The 22,131-nt window shown below is 32.8% G+C and overlaps 1 protein-coding gene across 4 annotated transcripts in view; it reads right to left on the minus strand.

Annotated features, from left to right (window-relative positions):
• The window catches only part of exp (expansion), a 248,645-nt gene that overhangs the window by 57,003 nt on the left and 169,511 nt on the right, over positions 1-22,131 (minus strand). For all 4 annotated transcript variants that reach the window (XR_016305059.1, XM_089648887.1, XM_089648905.1 and 1 more), the window contains one exon: positions 926-998. Coding sequence is in view for 3 of the 4 variants with exons in the window: in XM_089648887.1 (XP_089505013.1) it covers positions 926-998 (73 nt within the window). In the remaining variant the exon portion in view is untranslated. The remainder of the gene's footprint in view (positions 1-925; positions 999-22,131) is intronic.

Here is a 22,131-nt window from a genome sequence, read left to right on the forward strand (position 1 = left end):
AAAAAAACATTTGCATTTTCTCTTTCCAATATTCAATATAACCAACCACAATAGACAAAATGTATAAACATATTCGACAACAATTTTTTAAGGAAAAGCATTTAAATAATTACAATTCAATATATGAGCAAGATATCTGTATAATATCGAAATCCCAATATTTAATACCGTTCATCCCAAATTTTAACACATTTAATACCTATCTCTATCTACGTATAACTTATTTTAACAATCTTACTTTAAATCTAAAAATTATCGAAAACATTCATGAATTTAAGCTAAAATTGAAAAATTATCTTAGACTACTATAAGAAACCACATATCTTTTTATATTATTTTTTGAAGTCTTAAAATCTATTATTGATAAAACTTTCGATTTTATTACTTATTTTTGTTATTATTTATAATATTTTATTAATTAATTATTTGATTTTGTATTTTCTCACCAAACACAAGATCCTTATATATTTATGGTGAGGAAAGGCCATTTTCTGTTTTACATTATAATACTGTACGATGTAAACATTGTATATTTATTGTAAAATACAAAAAATAAATAATATTTTTTTTATTAAAAATAAAAAATATTTTTTTTATTATTTATAATATTTTATTAATTACTTATTTAATTTTGTATTTCCTCACCAAACACAAGATCCTTATATCTTTATGGTGAGGAAAGGCCATTTTCTGTTTTACATTATAATACTGTATGACGTGAACATTGTATATTTATTGTAAAATACAAAAAATAAATAATATTTTTTTATTAAAAAATAACCAACCTTTATTCATTTATCCAGCGGACAACGTTAAATTCGTTAGTGCACGTCTCGGCAATAACTTCTGGGTTTTGAAAAATTTGGTAAAATTCATAAAGTAACATTAATTTTTAAAAGGTATGAGGGAATTAAAAATAACTTACTTGTCCTATGTGTCTTTTAACTTCATCTGTCTTTTGATCTCTCATTGGATTGTCAAATCCACAAAGGCCAATTCTGAAACAAACAAAAAATAAGGTTAATAAAGTTATTAAAAAAACACGTTTGAGATTTCCAGCATAAAGTTCGTAATCATCTCTGTAATAAGGTAATAACGTCAACCATATACGGTCTTGCTATAATATGAAACTATTATAGAGTAAAATGTCATTTCCACTAATTGGTATGGGTTATAGACTACCTGCAAGATTGCACAAAAAGTTCTTCAGATTCACAATAAAACCAAACGAGAAAGAAATAAATCTCAGTCAAAATTGTAAATAGGCCATGGCCTTAAATATGTTCCTAACGACCGCCTTCATTCAACCATAATGTCCACCGATACAATAACACGGCTAATAACTAGAAAGGAACAGACAAAGAGTGCAGCAATTCCGATTAACTACGTATTTATGTCTGAAAATAGTTCATTGTAGACAACAAACACTAAAGCCCGAAGGACTTACCAGCGATTAAATCCAAAGTGGTTATTTTAAATTTGAACTGGCTTGAAAATGACTATGATTATGTCAGTCGGTATTTTGGAATTTGTGGATATTCTCGAGTTTATTTTAATTTGCGCAGATATAGAATTTTCATAATTGCTCAAATCGATCAAAAATTTAGGACGCATGACACTTTTTCTGATAGAGTTCTAGATAATTGCAAACTTTAGATAAATTGCTGCATTTCATCAATTCTTTACTTAGCCTTGGCAGTTTCCGGTTCTTTGTGTTCTCAAGCCGTTCGCTCATTTGATTTTGTTAAATGTTTAGAATATAACGTGGCTAAATAAGTCTCCACAGTCATTAAATAAGAGGTTTTAATGAAATAATTGGATTAAAAATCACGATTCACTTTCTTGATTGGATGTCAGATGGCTGGACATCAACTTCCTCGCGCGAGCATTCAATACTCTTATCTCAAAAACCTACTGGCCTCATTGATAAGACATCAATCTAAAAAAATCAACAATACACCGCACTCATAGCAATGGAGGTCGTGCTTCTATCCCTTTATGAGATTCTCTAACAATTTCTCCCTGATACAACAATCAAACACTTTGATGACTAGTCACTTTTAAAGAACGTGCATTGTTGGTATTGCTTTGTTACACCACGAATAATAATCTGGAAGTAATTAAGTATCTCAGTAAGCTTTGATGAATTTTCTAATTGTAGCGAGTGATTTAGGCCACGAGTAGAGACAAAAGATCGAAGGCACGTTCAGCCTTCAAAGCTATAGTAAATAATGGATGCAAAGGAAAATGAGGAAGGGATGTCGACGATTTTTTAAAGGAGGTAATTAAAGTTATATTAACAAACGCTAATACATTATACTTAGTAATCAAAAGAATCTATATAAAAATCGAATGCCAAAGTAGATACCATTGTGAATGAATTGATAAAGACAATGTAGGTGATGACTTGTTAGAATGTTGTTGTAGAATTGTTCTACAATATATTTGCAAATTGGAAACGATTATGTCACTATAATTCATGTCGATGGTATCCATTACTATGTGCACGTGATACCTGGTTTGCAGTATTTAAAATATAAGAAAAAAACTATTAAATGCCATCTACTAGTAATAACAACCTTATGTTCTGCGTCATTTTTAGAAGTAATTTTTAACACTAAAGTCGGAGAGCTTAAGGTTAATATTATCGATCAGATTGAATTAAATGAAAAAAACCTGCATTTACATTGGTCAAGCGCGCGGGGCGGGTTTTCACACAAAGGAGCAGGAATGAGTTTCAGCATTTACAATAAGACGAAGGCATCGATTCAAAAGAGGTTTTCGTTTGATGTGATTAAAGTTGAAACGAGATCTCGGTTCGACCTTGAGGTCAGTCCATCGGGCCGGCCCACGCCCGGGGAGCGGAGCAGTGTAACTCCAACAAGACAAGTAGCGGACAGGTGCTTATACCTGCGGGGAGATTAATATACTATCAAGAGACATCTCACAGTGCCCAACAGCTTCCGGGTAAAAATAACAAATTCATTATGATGTAGCCGTCGTGCAATCTTTTTGATATATAAATATTTGATGTTTAATTAAAAATAGGTATTTATTGCAAATCTCGACGTAGAATTGTGGCGCAAATGGTCAAAATTATGTTCACCGTCAATCTTTAATACAATTTATTAAAATAATAACTCTTCCCGACACGCGTTGCTGTGCATCAGTCTGTCTGTGCAGATAAAGAAAAAATAGTGGGTGTTTCTCTTACGTTCAACAGATGCTGTTTTAAAAAAACATGTTTTACCTGTCACACGCGGGTGTTTTTATATAATATATTTTTATAAAAACACACGCTCATTCGAATACGTCAAAATGTAACAATGTCAATATTTAAAAGCAATCATTGAAGATCTTTCGGAGATTTAAGATTTTGAACAAACGAGCTATTTAAAGTTTTATTTATGTAAATATATATCTAGGGGCAAGTGGGATTAAATACAAGTAAAATGCGTTTGGACTTAATCTTAGATTGCTGCCCACCGATGTTACATTTATCGCCCACAATCATTACAAAGTAAATCAGATTCTTAAGCATATTAAAATTAATTAAGGCTAATTGCAAACTTTCAAACAAAGGTTTTTATTTAATAAACTATAATACATCTTTATTCGTAAGACTCTTTATCTCAATGATGTCATCACGGATTTTTCAATTTACGAATTGAATTCTGGCAGAAAAATCCTCTAAATAACGCCATCGGCTACAAAAATAATCTTTCGCAGGACATTCGAGTTTCCCAATTATTAACGAATTAAGGCAGTGTGTAATCAGTTTATTTGGAAGCGACCTCCGTACTCAGTCCCCAGCCGGGTTTTCAAAGCGCTGATTCATTTTCTGCAAATTACCTCCCCGGTCAGTAAACCCGCGGACATGCTAACAACTAACAGTTCAAGATGAAGTTCTGTTTCGAAGATCGTGTAACAATTATGAGGGGATATTAAGCCCATAATGATTGTTATCACCTCTGTTGGAACCTCCCAATCGTGAGATGACACTTTTTATTTTGATCATGACTTGATGATTTAGTGACGGAAAGGCGTAATGGGTTTTGTTTGTGTTTTTTTAGAGGGCTTACGATCCGGGAGGCGAAACCGACATGCTTTCGTTAAATTAACTAGTTTTAGATATCGAATTAGCACGGTTATTGCGGCATATTTTTATATGATTTTGGGCGCAACTCGATTAAAAGCTTTCAGAATATGATATTTCTACATCGTTATGCATGGAATCACGTAATAATGTAGGTATCACTTGAATGTTGACATTTATTAAAAAAGGGTTTTCTCAATAATTTTGTCGGACAATTTGCGTCAGTAGTGAGTTTTTAGTCAAAGCATTTGTTGATCGCTATGCAAAAAGGTATTATTAGGTTCTTAATAACCACTGTAATCTATTTTTTGTACGAACAACCTGTTTTATCGATTGAAATTAAAGTGGTAGAATTTAATAACGTGTAATAACTTGTGTATGACTGACTCTCTAATCGCAAACGACCTTGCAAGGTGGTGTGCGAGTGAAACAGCAAATTGCAATCTTACTCTTACTAATCGAATAGTCATTTTCACCCGAGAATCAAATCAAGTATTAACGTCGCGGAATGTACCCAAGCGAAATCGAAATCTAGTATTAATCACATTCGAAATTGAAAATAATTTTTTAATTCATAAAAAATAAATTATTATGAATAAAGTAAAATAAATGTTCTAAAGTGGGTTAAAAATAGGAAAGCAATGCAAGATACAGTCTTAGGATAGGTTGTTTCTCAGCATTTAATTTTCAAGTTCGGTGAAGATTCTATCGAAGTTACTATTTCAGTTTTGTGAAGCAACTGGTCGATAATGATAAAGTAATAGAACATGTATAGAACCTCCACAGAACTTGAAAATCAACTTTGAAATTTGATGAATTATTAAAATTCTGTGAAACAACCCGTCCTAAATTTTCTCTAAGCAAAACCATTAAAAAGTTTTATTAAGTGTAATAAATATCTACTAATAATCAAATCGGTTGAAACCAGATATTTTACAGCTTGTGTACTTTTATGCCTTATACCAAGATTCAGACCAAATTTTTCCCATTTTGAGCAAAAAACGTCCTATAAATCAGGGTCAAAAAATTTACCCTTCAAAGGTAGCTAGGTATTGTAAGTAACCATAGCTTCCATAGTCTCACTTATTGACAAATGAATGAATAATTGATCACCAGTCTTTTTCTCTCGGTGCCGGCGCCTCAACGATAAATGAGTAATTTTATTTTTATTTTATTATTACCGAGTTCAATATGTAGAAATACATTTTAATTTTCTTTATTACGTTCATTAATATTAATATTCAATTTACAAAAAAACAGCTTATAAACAAGTTCTGCTGTATAATAATAATTATTATTATTACGCGTGACAGCTGTTTTAACTTCTGAAGGAATTTTCAAAATGTGGTGAGGTCACTTACAGATGATATATTTATATTATTTCCATATATATATTTTATTTTTATTACCTTTGCCATATATATATATAAATATTTTATTTTTATTACCTTTGCCATCATTGATTTGCAAGTAAACTATCGGAAATCATTTATGGTTATCAATAATTTCAATAAAATTCATTGAAAAAGTTCCCCCAATTATTGTTTAATTCTGACTAGGCCATATGAATAATTTGGAATACTCAGGGGTATCTTCCTGCATTATTATTTTATAAACTTATATTTTTGTGTTCTATAATAATTGAACTCTGCTTAAACATATCTAGGAGTGACGAGCGAAATTTATTATTTTTTTCTTTTATCGAACTCGCTTTATAAGAATTTTTATTAATTTCCAACTTCTCTAAAAGATCGAGTTTTATGGCCTTTATTTTGTATATGTAACGGAATTGGCTTATTATCATCATTAGGTGAGTGATTTTTATTTAGGAGCTGTTTAGCAAATTGTGACTGTATTTTATTTTTATTTTTAAAGAATCTAGTGTGTTATTTGAATCTAGTATTAAAAGACTGACCATTTTGGCGGTTACGTTCGTTATACTGGATAATAAACAAAAAGTTTTTTGTAAACTGATTAATAATAATATATTGAATACATAAAAGAATAACTCAAAATTGATAAATGAGGGAGTTCCATTTTAATCGGTTCGTAGTTTCGAGAAATAGTCACATAAAATATGTTTACTTAAATTTAAGCCTGTACGGAAAATAATACACGTGTGTGGGGTTTATTCAGATCCTTCTCACCTCCTTAAAGAAGTCTCCAAGTTATTTAATACTAACTCCCCGCCTTTTAAGAAGTCTACCAATTCACTCAATTCCCTTTATTCTCTCATGATGGCGAAGTACTTCAATTTGACATTATCCTAACATTTATTTATGTTCTACCTTTAACAATAGATACGATTTGCGAAGTAATTGCACGGTTGCTTGGTAGTACAGTTTTTTGCTGGTAGCCGCGCCGGTCAAATTAAATGATAAATTTATTATAATAGAAGCAGTTAAATTCTTTGACAGATCAATTATTTCTAAAAGCATTCTAAGGAAACAATTAAATATTTATTTTATACAGAGTTGATTGTGTAAACATAGTGTTTTTAATTATTTTTATAATTAAAGTATTAGGTACAGGAATCCAGTATTATTGGTAATAGACAAATCCCGAATGTGTATTAATATCGAGAAGAGAGTCTATGTGCGATTTAAATTTCTCCGGAAATTCTAAATAGTTGAGGTAAATAAGTACGGAAAACAGGAAGTGCAATGTACTAAATCTTGCGGAAAATGTCTTTATTGCAGCGTGATCGAGATCTGCACGCTCTATCGGGCGATTGGAAAGTCAGAATGCTGCAATGTGTGCCGGCGACTGCGGACAAATGTGCAGAGAACTACAACTTACACCTTCATACAGCTTAACACTGCAGTCAGTGGCCTCTCTAATCTATCGATATTAAAAAGGTCGTTGCACCATCCTTTGACCGCCTGCAAAGTATGTCAAGCCCTATATCATGTTCCTAAAAAGCCCTGGACAGTGCATTAGTGCGATTTTGTATGAACGGAATTGAAGCCAAATTTAGGGTGAGGGAAAATTGCCATCTTGTAAACAAAGTGATGCATTATGAACTATTACTGTTTTATTTTTGTGTTGTTAATGCAGTTATAACGGCTTATATTTTTTTGGTATTTGGCACCCCGGCTAAAAATTGTTCTCGAATTGCTCCGTCCAGGGTTTTTCAGGTCCATGCCGTATACACACCGACAACCAAGATGGCTGCCGAAAATGTTCATCCCTCACAACATATCAGTAAAATATGTAAATTTATAAAAAGGTTTGGTAAAAAATGAAAAATAAATTACAAAATAATGTATTCATTTGAACTAGGTGCCAATGCAGGTGCACTGTCTAGGAAATCAAATAGGAATATTTGCAGCAATTGCCTCTTAAATTAGGAAACAACCAAAGGCGGAATTCATCAAACTACATCTGATAAAACGAATACCTTCAATCGGTTTGACGTACATTTTCATGCGCCATGAAAAAGCTCAAGGATCTTTGGGTGGTTGTTTGATCAACCAATTTCTTCAAGTATTACACGAATGGACACAACATAAACATATTAAATGTTTTAGTCAGCTTTATAAGCCATTGGTTCTGTATTTCTAGTGTTCCATTTATCGCGGACATTGTATCAACTTAGCGCTACCACTGCGCACTGTAGCAGTAAATGCTTGCTATTACCTATGTGATACCTTTCACAGGAAGAAGAAATTTGACTCGTGCCTTACTGGCTGCAAACTCAGCGCGTTGCCTCATTACGTAATAATGCCTTAATTCAAATCGTGAATATTTCTCTAAGATATCATAATTACCCATCTACGACAGCCAATCGTTCGTTTTATGAGGAAATTTTGTACAAACTGATACTTACAATAAAAGTTTCAGTGCCGATAATCGAAACATTATTTTCACAGTTTCATAAAATTTAACAATGCAAGTACGACCATTTATTTGTAAGCTTTAAATTACCTACCTCACGAGGTGTAACCTGTTCTGAGATGACAGAAGTGTAGGTACTATAAAATAACATATTTCAGTGCAATGCTATTGACGTATAAAGGTATGGATAAATTTAAATATTTGAAGGAGATGAATTATTATTAGAGTGGGTAAAAAATACATTTATTCCTGAGACTAATTTTTTTTTTTTTAACAAACAGCTATTATCTGTAAATCTTTACGTAACAGCTCATATGGTCTTATGAAAAACTATGTTTCTCTTAACTAAGTTACATACGAGTAGTTAGAAATATAAATTGACGGTGTTAGAAAGAAAACATACAAAGTTTTACATTCAAATGTAGTAAACGTACACCTCTATGAAACTTTAATGAGGTGCAATATTTTTTGCCAACGTATTTTAAGTCAGATAAATCGCAAAGGGAGCAAATTCTTTTTTTTTCATAAATTGGTAGAATTTAATTAGAAATTAAATAAGTGGAATTTAATTAAAAATCAAATTGGTAGAATTAAATTAATTTAAATAGGTGGCAGTAAGGTTTATAATACATTTGTATTTTATATGGTTATAAGTAATTTTCGTTCAGTGTTTAGTTGAAAAATCGTAAGGACAGCCATTTTTAAAACTTTTCATGTTAATTTGTTAAAAAAATATGTTTTTTCAAATAATAAAATCTGAAGGTGTATTTCGCCACCTTTCAAAAACAGTTTTTAGTTTTCGGACATATTCAGAAATATACGAGAAACTACCATTTATTTGGATTTTATTAACTATAGGCCAATATCCATTCTCTCGGCGATCCCTAAACTATTGGAAAGACTTGTCCATGACAATATATATCCCCAGCTTGGTGCCAAAATTACTGAACAACAAAACGGGTTTGTAAAAGGCAAATCTACCATGAGTAATTTACTTATTTACTCAAATTTCTTATTTACTAGCATGGATCGAGGCCACCAGGTAGATGCAATATATTGCGATTTCAAAAAAGCTTTCGACAAGGTAGCCCACCTTATTCTTATTAAAAAAATTATGTACAACGGAATTAGAGGAAATTTATTACGTTGGTTTATCTCATATTTAACGAAAAGACAACAAGCCGTATCATTACGAGGACACACTTCTACATGGGAACCAGTTACTTCTGGCGTGCCACAGGGGTCAATCCTGGGTCCGCTCTTGTTTATTCTTTTTATTAACACTGTTACTAAATGTTTCGTGCATTGTTTATATCTTTTGTACGCTGATGACATAAAAATATTTGCCATTTTTCGGAATTTAAACGATTGTCTGCTCATACAAAGCGACTTAGTAAGGTTCGAAACGTTTTGCAATGAAAACAAAATTTACCTAAGTTACAATAAATGTAAACAAATAAGTTTTACTTAAAATCACAACGCTATCAAACACAATTATTGTATTGGTAATTATTTACTCGAGCGCGTTTACTTTATAAGAGATCTAGGCGTACTTTTTGATTCCAAACTCCACTTCGATGCGCACATTGATAATATTGTGAATAAAGCTTACAGCATGCTAGGATTTGTCATCAGAAACAGCCGTGAATTTCGAAAACCTGAAACATATCTTCTTCTTTACCACACTCTGGTCCGTTCTCAACTTGAATAATGCACCTCCATATGGAATCCACTTTACGATATCTATAAAGAAAATATTGAAAGTATTCAAAAGAAATTTCTGCGATGCCTCAATTACAGAATGAGCGCACCCAAACGCGGGTACATAAATATGCTCTCGAGTTATAACGTCTCCACTCTATCTAACCGGCGAACATATCTTGATCTCATGACTCTGTATAAAATCTGTAACAACATTATTGACTGTCCCGACTTACTGAAATTAATAAACTTCAAAGAACCACCCAGAGTAACAAGGCTTAACGACTTATTCCACATTAGCAGGACGCGTACAAATGCTGGTGTCAGGGATTCAATCAGAAGAATGTGCGAATCACTTAATCAGAATCAAAACCTCAAGGACTCTGACTTATTTTTTGATACACGCACTACTTTTAGTAGAAAAATGAAGACTGTTTTCCTACAAAGTTCAAAGTAAACAACTTAGACATACTTCGTTTAAATATATATATTTTTTTAATTTCTGTTTAACATTGTTTATCTATTTATATATATATTTTTTTGTTTTACCCTCTAAATTTTTTCAAAAATAATTTATAAATTCTTATAAGGATATTGCGCATTTCTTTCATATCTCTATTAGTAAAATAATATTCTTATGTATATATTTTTCCCCTATTTATAAGTCAAAATATTTGTAAATGTTTTTAACTGCTGTTTAAGTCAATTCGTGAGAAATAGTTTGGATGCAGGTGAATTCTCTAGTTGATGTTTTGTTTATTCTTGTCAATTGATATCTGTATCTGTTTTTTCTCCTAAATAAAAAAAAAGAAAAAAAAAAAAGAAAAAAAAAAGAAGCGGAAATGCACACAAATTCTCAGACTTTCTGACAGCATCTTTAAGAAATGTAACGGCAAATATGCCAGAGGCCTGTAAGGTTAAGACCTATGGAAGAAGGTGATTAGATAAAGAAATAAAACCAATATAAGAAGAAAATGCAGGACTGTAGAAATGTAGGTACTATCATCAATGATTTGTTAATATCATTAGATAGAGGATTAATTTAAATTAGCCGATTGGATATAAAAAAAAAACAGTATTACACAATAAACCGCTAAGGTCACAAAGTTAACAGAGATTAAAAAAACATCAAATTGCATTTATTGGGTCTTCATTATAAAATCTCATAAAGCAGTATTGATAATTTATCCACCGACTAATTGTAGAAGTTAAAATTACTAAACACTGAAATAGCCTTTAATTTGAGGTTATGACTAAATTAAGTTTTTTAGCAAGAAATAAGTAAATAGCTAATTACGATGAGTCGATCGAGCTTGGTCATCTCGGCCTTACTGGACGGTGGTCATAATAATTGCACTTTTGCTTTCACGCGACGGGATTTCACGTTCTCGGTTTGTGGAACCGGCTGCCATTAGCCATTAGCGCGTGCCCAAGGCATCCAATTATTGCAAATAGACAAATTTTCGAAAGATGAGCAACTTCTAAGGTTATCAACCGATTTTAATAGTCTTAAAAAAACACTCTTGCACTAATACCATGTTTTTAGAATTAAAGGGGTAATTTATTTCGATTTTTTACAGTTTTTTATGCATCCTTTCAAAATGAGAACACCAAATTAGGAAAAAAAACCGTTTATTAAATTCTTGCAACGCAATAAAGATAATTTGTTGGAAAAATAATTCAGGCTATAAAACAAAATACTATTCGTCTCAATTCATGTTCGAAAATTTTCCCCAATTAAAAAAAGTTTTTTTTTTTTTAAATTGCGATCAATGCTATTTTATAATAAGGACGGGTTGTTGCGGAGAACTTGAACAATTCTTCAAATTTCAAAGTTAATTTTCAAGTTCTGTGAAAGATATTTTTAAGTTCTGTTTTTATTTCAGTTCTGTCAAGCAACTAGCCTATAATGATATAATAACAGAACTTGAACAAGACTTTCACAGAACCCGTAAATGAACGTTGAAATTTGATGAATTGTTCAAATTCTCCGAAACAACCCGTCCTTATTGTAAAATAGCATAAATTCTCTAATTCAATTTAAAAATTGATTTTTTGATGTAATTTGTAACACCGATTAAAAACGTAATGGATTTTGTGCTCTTTTCGTCATATTCTGGATAAAATTTAGTTGCAAGCTAAAATACCAAATCTAGACATTGATTTCAATTATTGTACTCCTTTTCTTACTCGCGATAATAAATTAATAACGCATTAACAATAATTGATAAAAATAGATATTTTACTCGGAAGAGATAATTATTTAGTAAACGTAGTTCAATATTCAAAAAAAAAGTTTTGGTTACATTATATAATTTATGCTAAAATATTTAAAATAATCAATTCCATTTTACCTAGATTTTAGGGTTCAGAAACCCACCTGCTGAATTTAAGACCACATAATAAATCAGCGTTAATAAATTATAGTTTGCAGATTTTGGGGACAATCCGAAGGACCCTATCCGTGGAATTCTAAGAAATCATTATCAGCCAGTGAGAAGGGAACTTGCCTAATGCATTAACCACATTCACATACTTGATATTCTGAATTAAAGTCCTTCTCCTTTTCATTTTTATCGTTTTTTTAGTACATAATTTAAAAAATGGAAATTCACATACATTTCAGATGCCTGTGTTAATCCCGGAAACATTTTTTTCCTTTAGGTTTAAATAATGTGTGTTATATTATGTTACACAACCGGCTTTTAGAGTTTTTTCAGAAAATTACTTTTAAGGGTTCGCATAATTTAATATTAAACCCTTGTGTGATGATTAAAGCCTCAAAATAAATAAGGAAAAACGCCCAATTGCCTTGTTCTTGTTTCAATATAATACTCACTAAAGGATGCAGGTAAGATTGAAGGATACAAATAAGGAGAAATCAGTAGTATTGAATGTTATAAAACAAAATATTTTTAATACCACACTAGAAAATATTGAGTTTTTGATACAGGCCCTAAGTACATCAGATTATTTGTATTTTCTTGAGATTGCTTGCGAGTCTAAATTAAAAAAAAACCGTATTAGAGCAAATAATTATGTTGTCCCTGTTCTGTGGCATGTTGTCGTACTGTTGTACTGACTTATTTATTAGCAGAGAAACTCAGACTTTTACATTTTATAAAAACAGTAGCGAGATGCGGTTGATTGAATCCGTTTGTTGTGACTGACGTGTAATAGGCACGGTCATTAGTGGCTGTATAGTAAAACAGTAGGGAAAAGGTGCAACTTTGAAGCATACAATTCACTGTCAATAGCGTGTCGAGTTGTTTGCATTCTTCCGAGGAAATCCATCATAATTTGCATTTGCATAAGCAAAAAATGTTTTCCAAATGTATACTACGAGTAGGTAATCAAAAAAACCTAGAGTGAAGCCAATCAAAATCGTGAGATTTGATAAGATTTCAGTTATTTCTGCTGTAAGTGGTAGAAAGCTTACTCGTTGTGAGTACGGAGAGAGTCAGTGTAGTAATTTATTTATTTTAAATTATAGAAACAAACAGCACATTGGTTACAGTGATGAAACAATTTATAGATATTAAAAATTTCATAGTGGCTACCCACGATATGTTTCTTTATAATTTGTTATTTGTGTTTTTATATTTGTTAATTACCGGGTGATGTGCGTTGTGTATAATATAAGTGTATGTGATTATGTGTGACTATGCTTGTAGGTGTGATAAGTTGTGTTGTGGACGGTGATCGGGTTTTTAACTGGATTACGAATAATTTGAAGACATTCTTACTAAATTAGCACAATTTATAACAGTAAGTTTTCTCCGTGTGGAAACTTACCATTGTTATGGGAATTCAATAACAAAACTGGACAATGGAAGCCATGAAAAACCCTTTCTCTATCGATTTAACGAAATATATATTTTGCTCCCTTTGCGATTTATCCGACTAAAAATACAGCAAAAAATACTCTAATCCCATAAAATATTGTACCTCATTCAACAATCGGCTCTTGTCACGTGCGTTAGGTTCCCCGCTGAGCCAGGATACCAGGAGGTCTGGCAGATAGCAATGACAAGGGTTTCCACCGATTATACCCCTGTTTAGAAGATATAACGAACCCAAAAACATTGTCTTGTTGAAAGTGAGAAAAACTGTCCTTGTTTGACGGGCAGTAATTTTAATTTCCCCAAGCGTGACTTCTAAATAATTTCTTCACACCTTCAAAGCGACAAATATTATTAGGAAGTATAATATTTTTTGTGGTCTCTTTCAGCAGACGGGAAGATACTATATTTATCTTTGGTTGTCTAAATTCTAAATGTTTTAATGGCTACTCAATGAAATTGATTTTGACGCTAAATGTTTCAGTGTTTCCCTCATTTCCTATCTAATCGTCAGTGCCTCTAGAACATAACGAATTCCTTTACGTTTGGTTCAGCTCATATAATGAAATGAGCGGAGCAGTATCCGTTAATGAAACTGAAACTGCTATTTGTGTTTTAGTCACTAATCGGAATGCTTGTCAAATTACTGGAAAGAAATACACAGCATAATTATTCGTTTTTTATTTGTATTTTTTTCACTTTTAGTAGCTACATACGCAAGTTTGGTGGTGTTAAATATTTTTGTGTTTTCTCGGAAGTTGTTAGAAAGGCAATAAATCTATTAAGAACACCTTAAAAATGATGCATGAAGAGATGAAGTTCGGTTTTCAGAACAGGTTGCTAAATATAACCATTATCCATTGGCAGTGGCGCTGACTGGTGGCATTAAATCAGGATGATATTTAAATTACCTTAAATATAGCTTTTTTTTAAGCAAGGCGGTCCGGTTCCATCGAGATACTGTCAATGTTATTATATTATTTTGAATTTATCACCGGCGCCATTGCAGCATTACAAAAATATTAACAGCGATACGTCATATATTTATAAAGAATATAATTTCAAACTGCACGCAGAAATTATAGTTATTACTTTAAATAACTTCGTAAATACTATCATTAATTCAGCCAATGGTTTCTTCGCCGGGATAAGTCTTCACATTGATTAATTAATTAGATCCCGACGAAGAAACCATTGGTTTTGAAATATGTCGATGCTTTTTGATTATTTACTGGTGTTTACAGTTATTTAAAGTATAATAACGCTACAAGGTTTACAATTAACAAAGATGTGGTTATTACCCCCACCTACATCTAAGTATAAACTTTTACATTCCATCTTACGTCTTTTATTGTCTTGTCAAAGATTATGAAAATTAAATGGATAAAAGCTCCAACACTCGTGATAGAAATGATGTTGCGATCGACTGCGTTGACTTAAAAATTCCAGACAAATCTAGCTGAGTCAGAGCACACCATTAGATGGTTTTAGCTACTCCGTGCAATCAATGATTTACAGTTAAGACACATTATTATACATTTACAAACTATCTGTAATTTTGAGTCCTGTAACCATACGAAACCGCTGATTAGGTCACAAAGAATGACATTGAGACGTGCAAATTTACGTAAAATGCAAGTGATTAACTTTCCCTTGGGCATATTTCCTGGATTCTCGTTACGTGTTCAATAAGTCACACGGTCGTTGAGGTGTACATCCTCTTTAGTGATCTTGGCCCTGCCTACTTCCAAGTGCTGTGGGCAATAGGCTGTAGGCTGTTGGGAACCTTGAGTCGTTCAGAAAAAAAAACAAATCTGTTTCTCGCGCGCAGCAGGATTTTCGCTTGATTGAACCCGCAGACACTGCTCTTAGAGTGAAGAATTTTGTATTGAATGGAGGACTTTGATAAATTGAATTATTTGCAGGATTGCTAATGAAGATAGCTAGGCAGATTATTTTTTTTTATCAGGAGTTACTGGATATTAGCAAGAAAACCATTCCGGTGGGAGTAGAGACGAGAGCTGATACCACTTTGGTAGACTCCTTCGTGGGGGGCTTTGAGGAATCAAAACAAAGGGGGACTTCCGATGGGATAGTGATAGATAATTACTTTTAAATTACTCGATGTCATTAAAATATTTAAGTCATTTGTATTAAAAGAACAATTTCTTAAGAGTAGGTATTGTGATTTCTACTATGTAGATGATACAATATAATCCTGTTTGTAAACGTAGATGTATTTAGGTTATACGAGCAAAACAATTCTCAAATCAACTTAAAAAAGACTGCATTCATAATTAACCTCTCCATAAGGCAGTAATTGATTATGTCATTTTTTGATGAGCAGGCACTTAATTTGAATAATCACTTTTCATAAAAGAAATTGTTAATCTTGACCCCATACCTGATTTTATATCAAAGAATATACACAGTGACCCAAATACATTTTTTTTAAATTTATAACACAAGAAGATAAAATAAATGCGGAGTGTTAGCATGAATAAAAAAACACACGCAACCTTGGATAGCCACAGTCGCGTTAATCTTCACGTGAATATCGCCTTATTATACTCGAACTATGGCCAGGAACTGGTCAGGCGTTGAATTCCTAGATATTCGATATCAACCAGAGGAAGATAATAAAAATCGCCAGACTGTGATGTAAGAATTTTAAATGGTTTTTTATAGAGCTAGACAAGGCTGTTAGGGGTGATGATACAAAAAAATTGTCCCGCGTTTTTTTGCAGTAGCCCACTGTGCGAACTAATATATTTATCGCCTTACAATTTATTCAGGTGTTGTAAAACATTTCGAGGGTTTCCGGCTGTTGTTAACAGGTGCAAGTGTTGTCAACCTTCATAGATAATGTGAGTTTATGCACTTTTATTTGAATAACCTTGCTACTTGCATACATAAACATTCCTCTTTTCACAAGTATCCAAATACCGTAAAATACCAATTACGCTAATGATGCGTTTGTATTTTTCTTCACGAATGAATGCTTGTTATATTTTTGTGTTAGAAAGTTTGTATGAAATATGTTTATTTAGAATGAGATAATTAGAAATCAATCGTAATTATAAAGCATAAATCTGCAAAAACACTACAACACTGAGTCATGAAATTTGCCCAACATTTTATGTTCGAATTTTTTAGATGGTTTTGGCAACTTTCAGACGTCGCATCAATTCCACCATAAGATGGAAATACATTTATGCATTTGAACGTCAAAAAAAACAAGAAATAAATCATTAAAAATAAATATTCAATATTTTTATGGTAGAATAACTTATTCAGTAAAATTTCATATTGTAATATTTAGTAATATAAAATGAAAGAAACCAATAATTATATATATATTATTATCGGTTCCATACTACCGAAATAAAAAAAATGTAAAAATGGTATAGAATGAAGTGAGTAATAGCTACTACTTAATGCGTTTGAAAATAGAGTGACAATTCCAACATTCAAGTAGCATTTCTTATGAGTAGGTAGTAGTTACCTAATTAAATTTAAAATAAAATTTTGCACATTGTACATTGCGTATTTTCCTATAGATATCGGCAGTTGGCACAAACAAGTTGTAATGCAGTCATTATTGTAAATTTATCGTTCAAATTTCCTTAGGCAAACGACCAGCAAGCCATTTACGTAAACGATCAAATTATTGTTTAATGTGAATAATACGCCTGAGATTGCCTATTTCTAGTTTGTTATTGAGGCACTAATTCTATTCACGAATCCACTCAACACCGCAAATCCTCGATTCTTATTCATTGAAATCAAATAACCGTGAAATTGCTCAACACGCAAATGTAATGAGTTTACTTTATTAATTTGCGTGCACCCAAGAAGTTAAGTAAAAAGTAAGTAAGTTAAGTAAAATGCACGTGTACTTGATACAAAATGTACTTGGATTTTGAACCTTTAAGCCATATATTTTTTGCTGGTAGATTAGCGCAGTATCTACAATTTACAACGTGTGGCGGATGAAAATTGTGGTAATTTGGGAGTAATCTTAAAAATGGCAGCATAACAAGAAATATGGTTTGCAGTAACTAGGTACACTAAAGTTGAGAAACAGAAGAAAATTTTATTACAGAGAGTCAAAGTTTCTAATTTCAGCTCGCAATTTACTAATAATATATATCCGTAATGTTGGTAGTTGTCCGGTCGGTAAATCGCCTCTCTTGAAGTGAGATGTTGAACGTGTTGAATGTGTAACAGGTTCACAATAAAATGTCATATGAAGTAAATCTTTATTGTCTTTCTTTTAAAAATAAACCGCATACATATAATTGGCGATGAGGGTAACCTCATTACAACTTAACTCGTGTAAAAGAGATATATCAAAACCAAAAAAATGTATAGTTAAGTTCGGTTGATTAATCGGTGTAAAAAAATGTTTAGATTACAAAAATGAAAAAGTGTTGAAATTCGGGCAGGATAAATAATTCCCTTGTTAAATGATTTATATCCATATTAAATAAGATATACCTATAGCGGCCTTGAGGTGGTTTTGCACAAAAACGGCACTATGCAAATTATAGACAAAAAAAAATCCGGGTTAAATCTTCCTCACAGGAAAAACTAAACCCTTCCACACACTTTTCCACAAATGATCATCTAGTCAATCCACATTATGCAAGTGCATTATATAAGCAAAATAAATACAAAACAATACAAGTTTTTACGGTAGGAGTGATGGACATATGAATCCATTCCTCTCACTACGGTGTAAGGCGATGAGTCGAGAGAGTCAAATAGGCTCCCTCTCAACCAATCTCTGCCGATCCGGTCCGCCACGCAGTAAGTGGGCAAACGCATCTACCGCTAAGACCTAGACAAACCTTACCCATGAACCCGGGCACCCCTGATAAGTTACCAAACGTACCGAACCACTTCATTATGTATAATAATATTAAATGTATTGGAAACTTATGGTATTCTGTATCATCTTGATTTGAACACAAAAATGCACAGTGATATTACCCACAATCTTTTAGGTGTGTTTTATGTAAACAGGATATTGAGGATACGTTATTTTAATAAAAAATACTAAAAGTATACAGATAAGGTAGGTAGCATATTATTTAGTTTAATGGTTTGTACGATATTTACGACGGGTACCGTAAAAGATCATGGCGTCCCGCCCCGTTTGTATTCGGAGGCGAGTTTGCAGTTTGCATTAAGTCTTGCTTGCACATTACATCACAATGCAACAAGAGGCGGTTCAAATTGTAACATTAAATCCTTGTGCATTGGGTGCATGGTGCAAACTGCAGCAGAATGGTTCATTGCGATAGAGAGAATGGGCGGCAGAATGCACGGATCGAGGAGATGAAATAATGAAATCCTAAGATGCATCTAGATTTACGTAATACGGAGCGGCGTCTGTCATCGGCAATTTTATGCAATCGAAAAATTAATCAGGCGTTCAAATATCTAATCATCTGTGAATTAGATGAGGATCCGAGACCGCTACGGTTATTTAGAGTGATCTCGATTATGACTGAAGAAAAAATATTAAATTGATGGCGTAACATAAACTAAATGTTGGTACTAAAATATGATTTCTTTGAATTCGAGTTGTGTCCATGAAATTAATCCGATTCGAATTGTTAAGATCTGTCGATCTTTTATCTGGAAATGCTGAATGCGACACTTAAAACTTTTACGTAATAAATAGCTAAAATATTGTTTCTTTGAATTTAAATTGAGTGAAGTGAATTAATCTTGCTCGGATTGTTGAGATTGGTTGATCTTTAATCTAGAGGGAGCTGAATAAGACATGACTATGCTTTTATGAAATGAAGCAAGGTTTTGACAAATGATTAAGTCGCTATTTTGCAATAGCAATCTATGTGCATTCCGTCTAGGAAATCAGAACACACCCAAAACGTAGAGTTGCTCGAACCATCAAGCAAAGGGTATTAGTCTGCAGTTATTTGTCTGCAGCAAGCCGATCACGGCGCCGCTTGTGCAGGATTAGATTGGGTAACACGGACTAATGTTTTGTTCAGATATGTCGCGTTTAATGCAAATCTAAATTGACAATAGTCTGCCGGGATTATGTGACTTACGGAAATAACTGTATGTTCCCTCTGTTCATAATATCAAAATGCCAAATCGAGAACACAACAATAAGGAAGCTAAGTATGTAAGGAATGCTATCATAATGTGGTTTGACACTTATAAATGATCTACAAACCAGTCGTTTAATGATAATTTGACATCCAATGGCGTCAAACATACTGAAGCTTTTTTCTGATGCTTTAGGTATATAAAAATAAAACTGATAGATTTTTATTAATCTGAGAGATGGTAAAAATAAAAATCACAGATTATGATTATTAATAAATCTACTTTTAACCAGTTAAATCAAAGTAAGGTTGTGCGTGCGTATTACAAACATATATTGAAAAGCTGGCGTTTGTTCCCGGAAACTCGTTTTGACGTGTTTTTAGCCATTATGTTGACAGCCATAGGCGGTATTTAGAATCGAAGGAGAGAGAGTCATGTAGGGCGGGGGCGGACTCAACTGAAACTGCAGTGGCCGTGTTTATGCAACACCAGGCACAGTCAGGCACCAGGTATAGGTAGATTCAGGCACAAGCTAGACTTCCATTAGTAGGCATTCACGACTTTGCCTTTGTCATTCCGCTGGGGTTTGGCGTCACCGTTGTAAACCTATTTGCCTATTTCCTAACCGAGAATGAGAAGAAATAAACGATTGCAGGCGTGTTTAGAAACTGCAAGTGAAAAGGTAAATTAATAAGCTTGATTCGAAGGCACGCGCCATCCTCATTTGTTTGATGTGATGTACCCAGGAGGCTTCTAGGAAAATTTGTTTGATTTATGTTGTGCTAGCGTTACCATTCCAGATTTTCATATTTTTTCACAGTTACAAAACTATATTCAAAAGCTACATTCTTGCTCGTGTTGGAAATTAGGTTACGAGGTGAAAATTGCTGATGAAAAAAATATATTTTACGTCCTATTGGAAATGGTCACATCGAATAACTTTTCAAATCAAAATGAAAGGATATAAGAGAGAACATTACCTTTATATTTATTTAAATAAATTTAAGACAATGGATGCTTCCAATGTGTAATAAAAACACGAAAAACAACTACCACGGCTAAGTAAAATGTAAATTTGATAACATGCCAAAGTTTTATTGGAATAATTACATTGTTTGTTATTTAAATTATCCATAGAGGCAATGTTGGGCATGTTGGGCATGTTTGATCTGTCAGTGTTACGTAATCGATATAGACGGTCTATAAATAAAATACAGCTTACACAACATCGAAATTCGCCACACTCCGCCATAAGGCGCAAAAAGTCCGCATGCTTTGACCTTCGACATTCGAAAATTGTCTCGCATCCAAAAGTATTCAATGGCTCCTATAAAATCTGATGACATTTTAAAATATAGAACAGGTTTCGCCATTTATAAACCGGGTTTTTAATCTCTAGGCGATGTATTTTTTTCGTTATTTTTGTCCCAAAAAGATCCAAGAATGTCATTCTAAAACGTTGCGAAGCAATAATAAATTTTCACCCTTTTTAGATAATTGACACTCTTGTAAAACCGTGTAAAGCCTATAATAAATAAGAATTTCGTTGGTGTGTATTTTAAAACTGTTACCGATGGCGGTAGGTGAAGTAAACCAGTTTGGATATGGGACAATTGTTTCGATAAATCATTTTAATTTGAGGTCCAGCGGTGTCAAAGGTTCATTAAATTAATATATATTTATAGTTGTTGGGAAACCGAAATTGATCACGACTTGCCGCAAAGGTAAAATGGAATCGAAACTACTTCCTAAACTGATAGTTGTGGTCATGCGGACATGTCGTGACTCCTGGGAGTTGAATGTTGAATGACAAGCAGTAAGTTTACCTACTAGTACCAAGCATTATTCATGTACGGTAAGTAGTATTAAGTATAGTAGGTATAAGCATTGTGGGTATGCTTTAAAGTAGGTAGGATAATGTACTCGTATTGTGAACAGAAAGACTTGCAGTAAAGAGTAAAGCGAACCCAAATGACAGCCAGTTGTCCTTGTGGTACCGGATGTGTATGGCTACCAGTTAGTGTACGCCCTGCTGCCTAGAGATAAGTTTACACTGTCTTTTCCACTTACACCGGCCGCGGAGGACTGCTATCATTATTATTATTACTGAAAGTGTTCCCTGAACATTATCGACAAGGCTCATGCTCCATCGGTCATTTGTGCACATTGCACATAAATTACAAAATACGTCGGCGGACCGTAAAATGAAGATCGAACCTTTTTGTTGTTGTCTTACTTAGTACAAAGGGAAAGATCGTCATCACCGAGCTGCCTGCAAAATTCTTGAAAAAGTAAACGTATTATTTATTTATTGGGTTAATTCAATTGAGGTCGGAAACATGTTTTATAAATTGATTTTCTTTGTTATACATCATTTACCAACATGTTTACTTGTAAATGTAATGCGTTATTTTAATTTTGTTGTATCGTTTCTTATTATTCCAATTGCGAATGTTATGAATTATTCTCTTTGCTTCCTTATTTCGAATAACATTTAAAAGAATTTTCGTAATACACAAAAGCACCTATCGTGAAAACACGTCTTTACTGCCGCCTTTATTCGAATCC

Source organism: Hesperophylax consimilis, chromosome 3, assembly GCF_061612785.1.
Source record: "Hesperophylax consimilis isolate HC1 chromosome 3, BYU_Hcon_1.0, whole genome shotgun sequence".
NCBI classification, from domain to species: domain Eukaryota; kingdom Metazoa; phylum Arthropoda; class Insecta; order Trichoptera; family Limnephilidae; genus Hesperophylax; species Hesperophylax consimilis.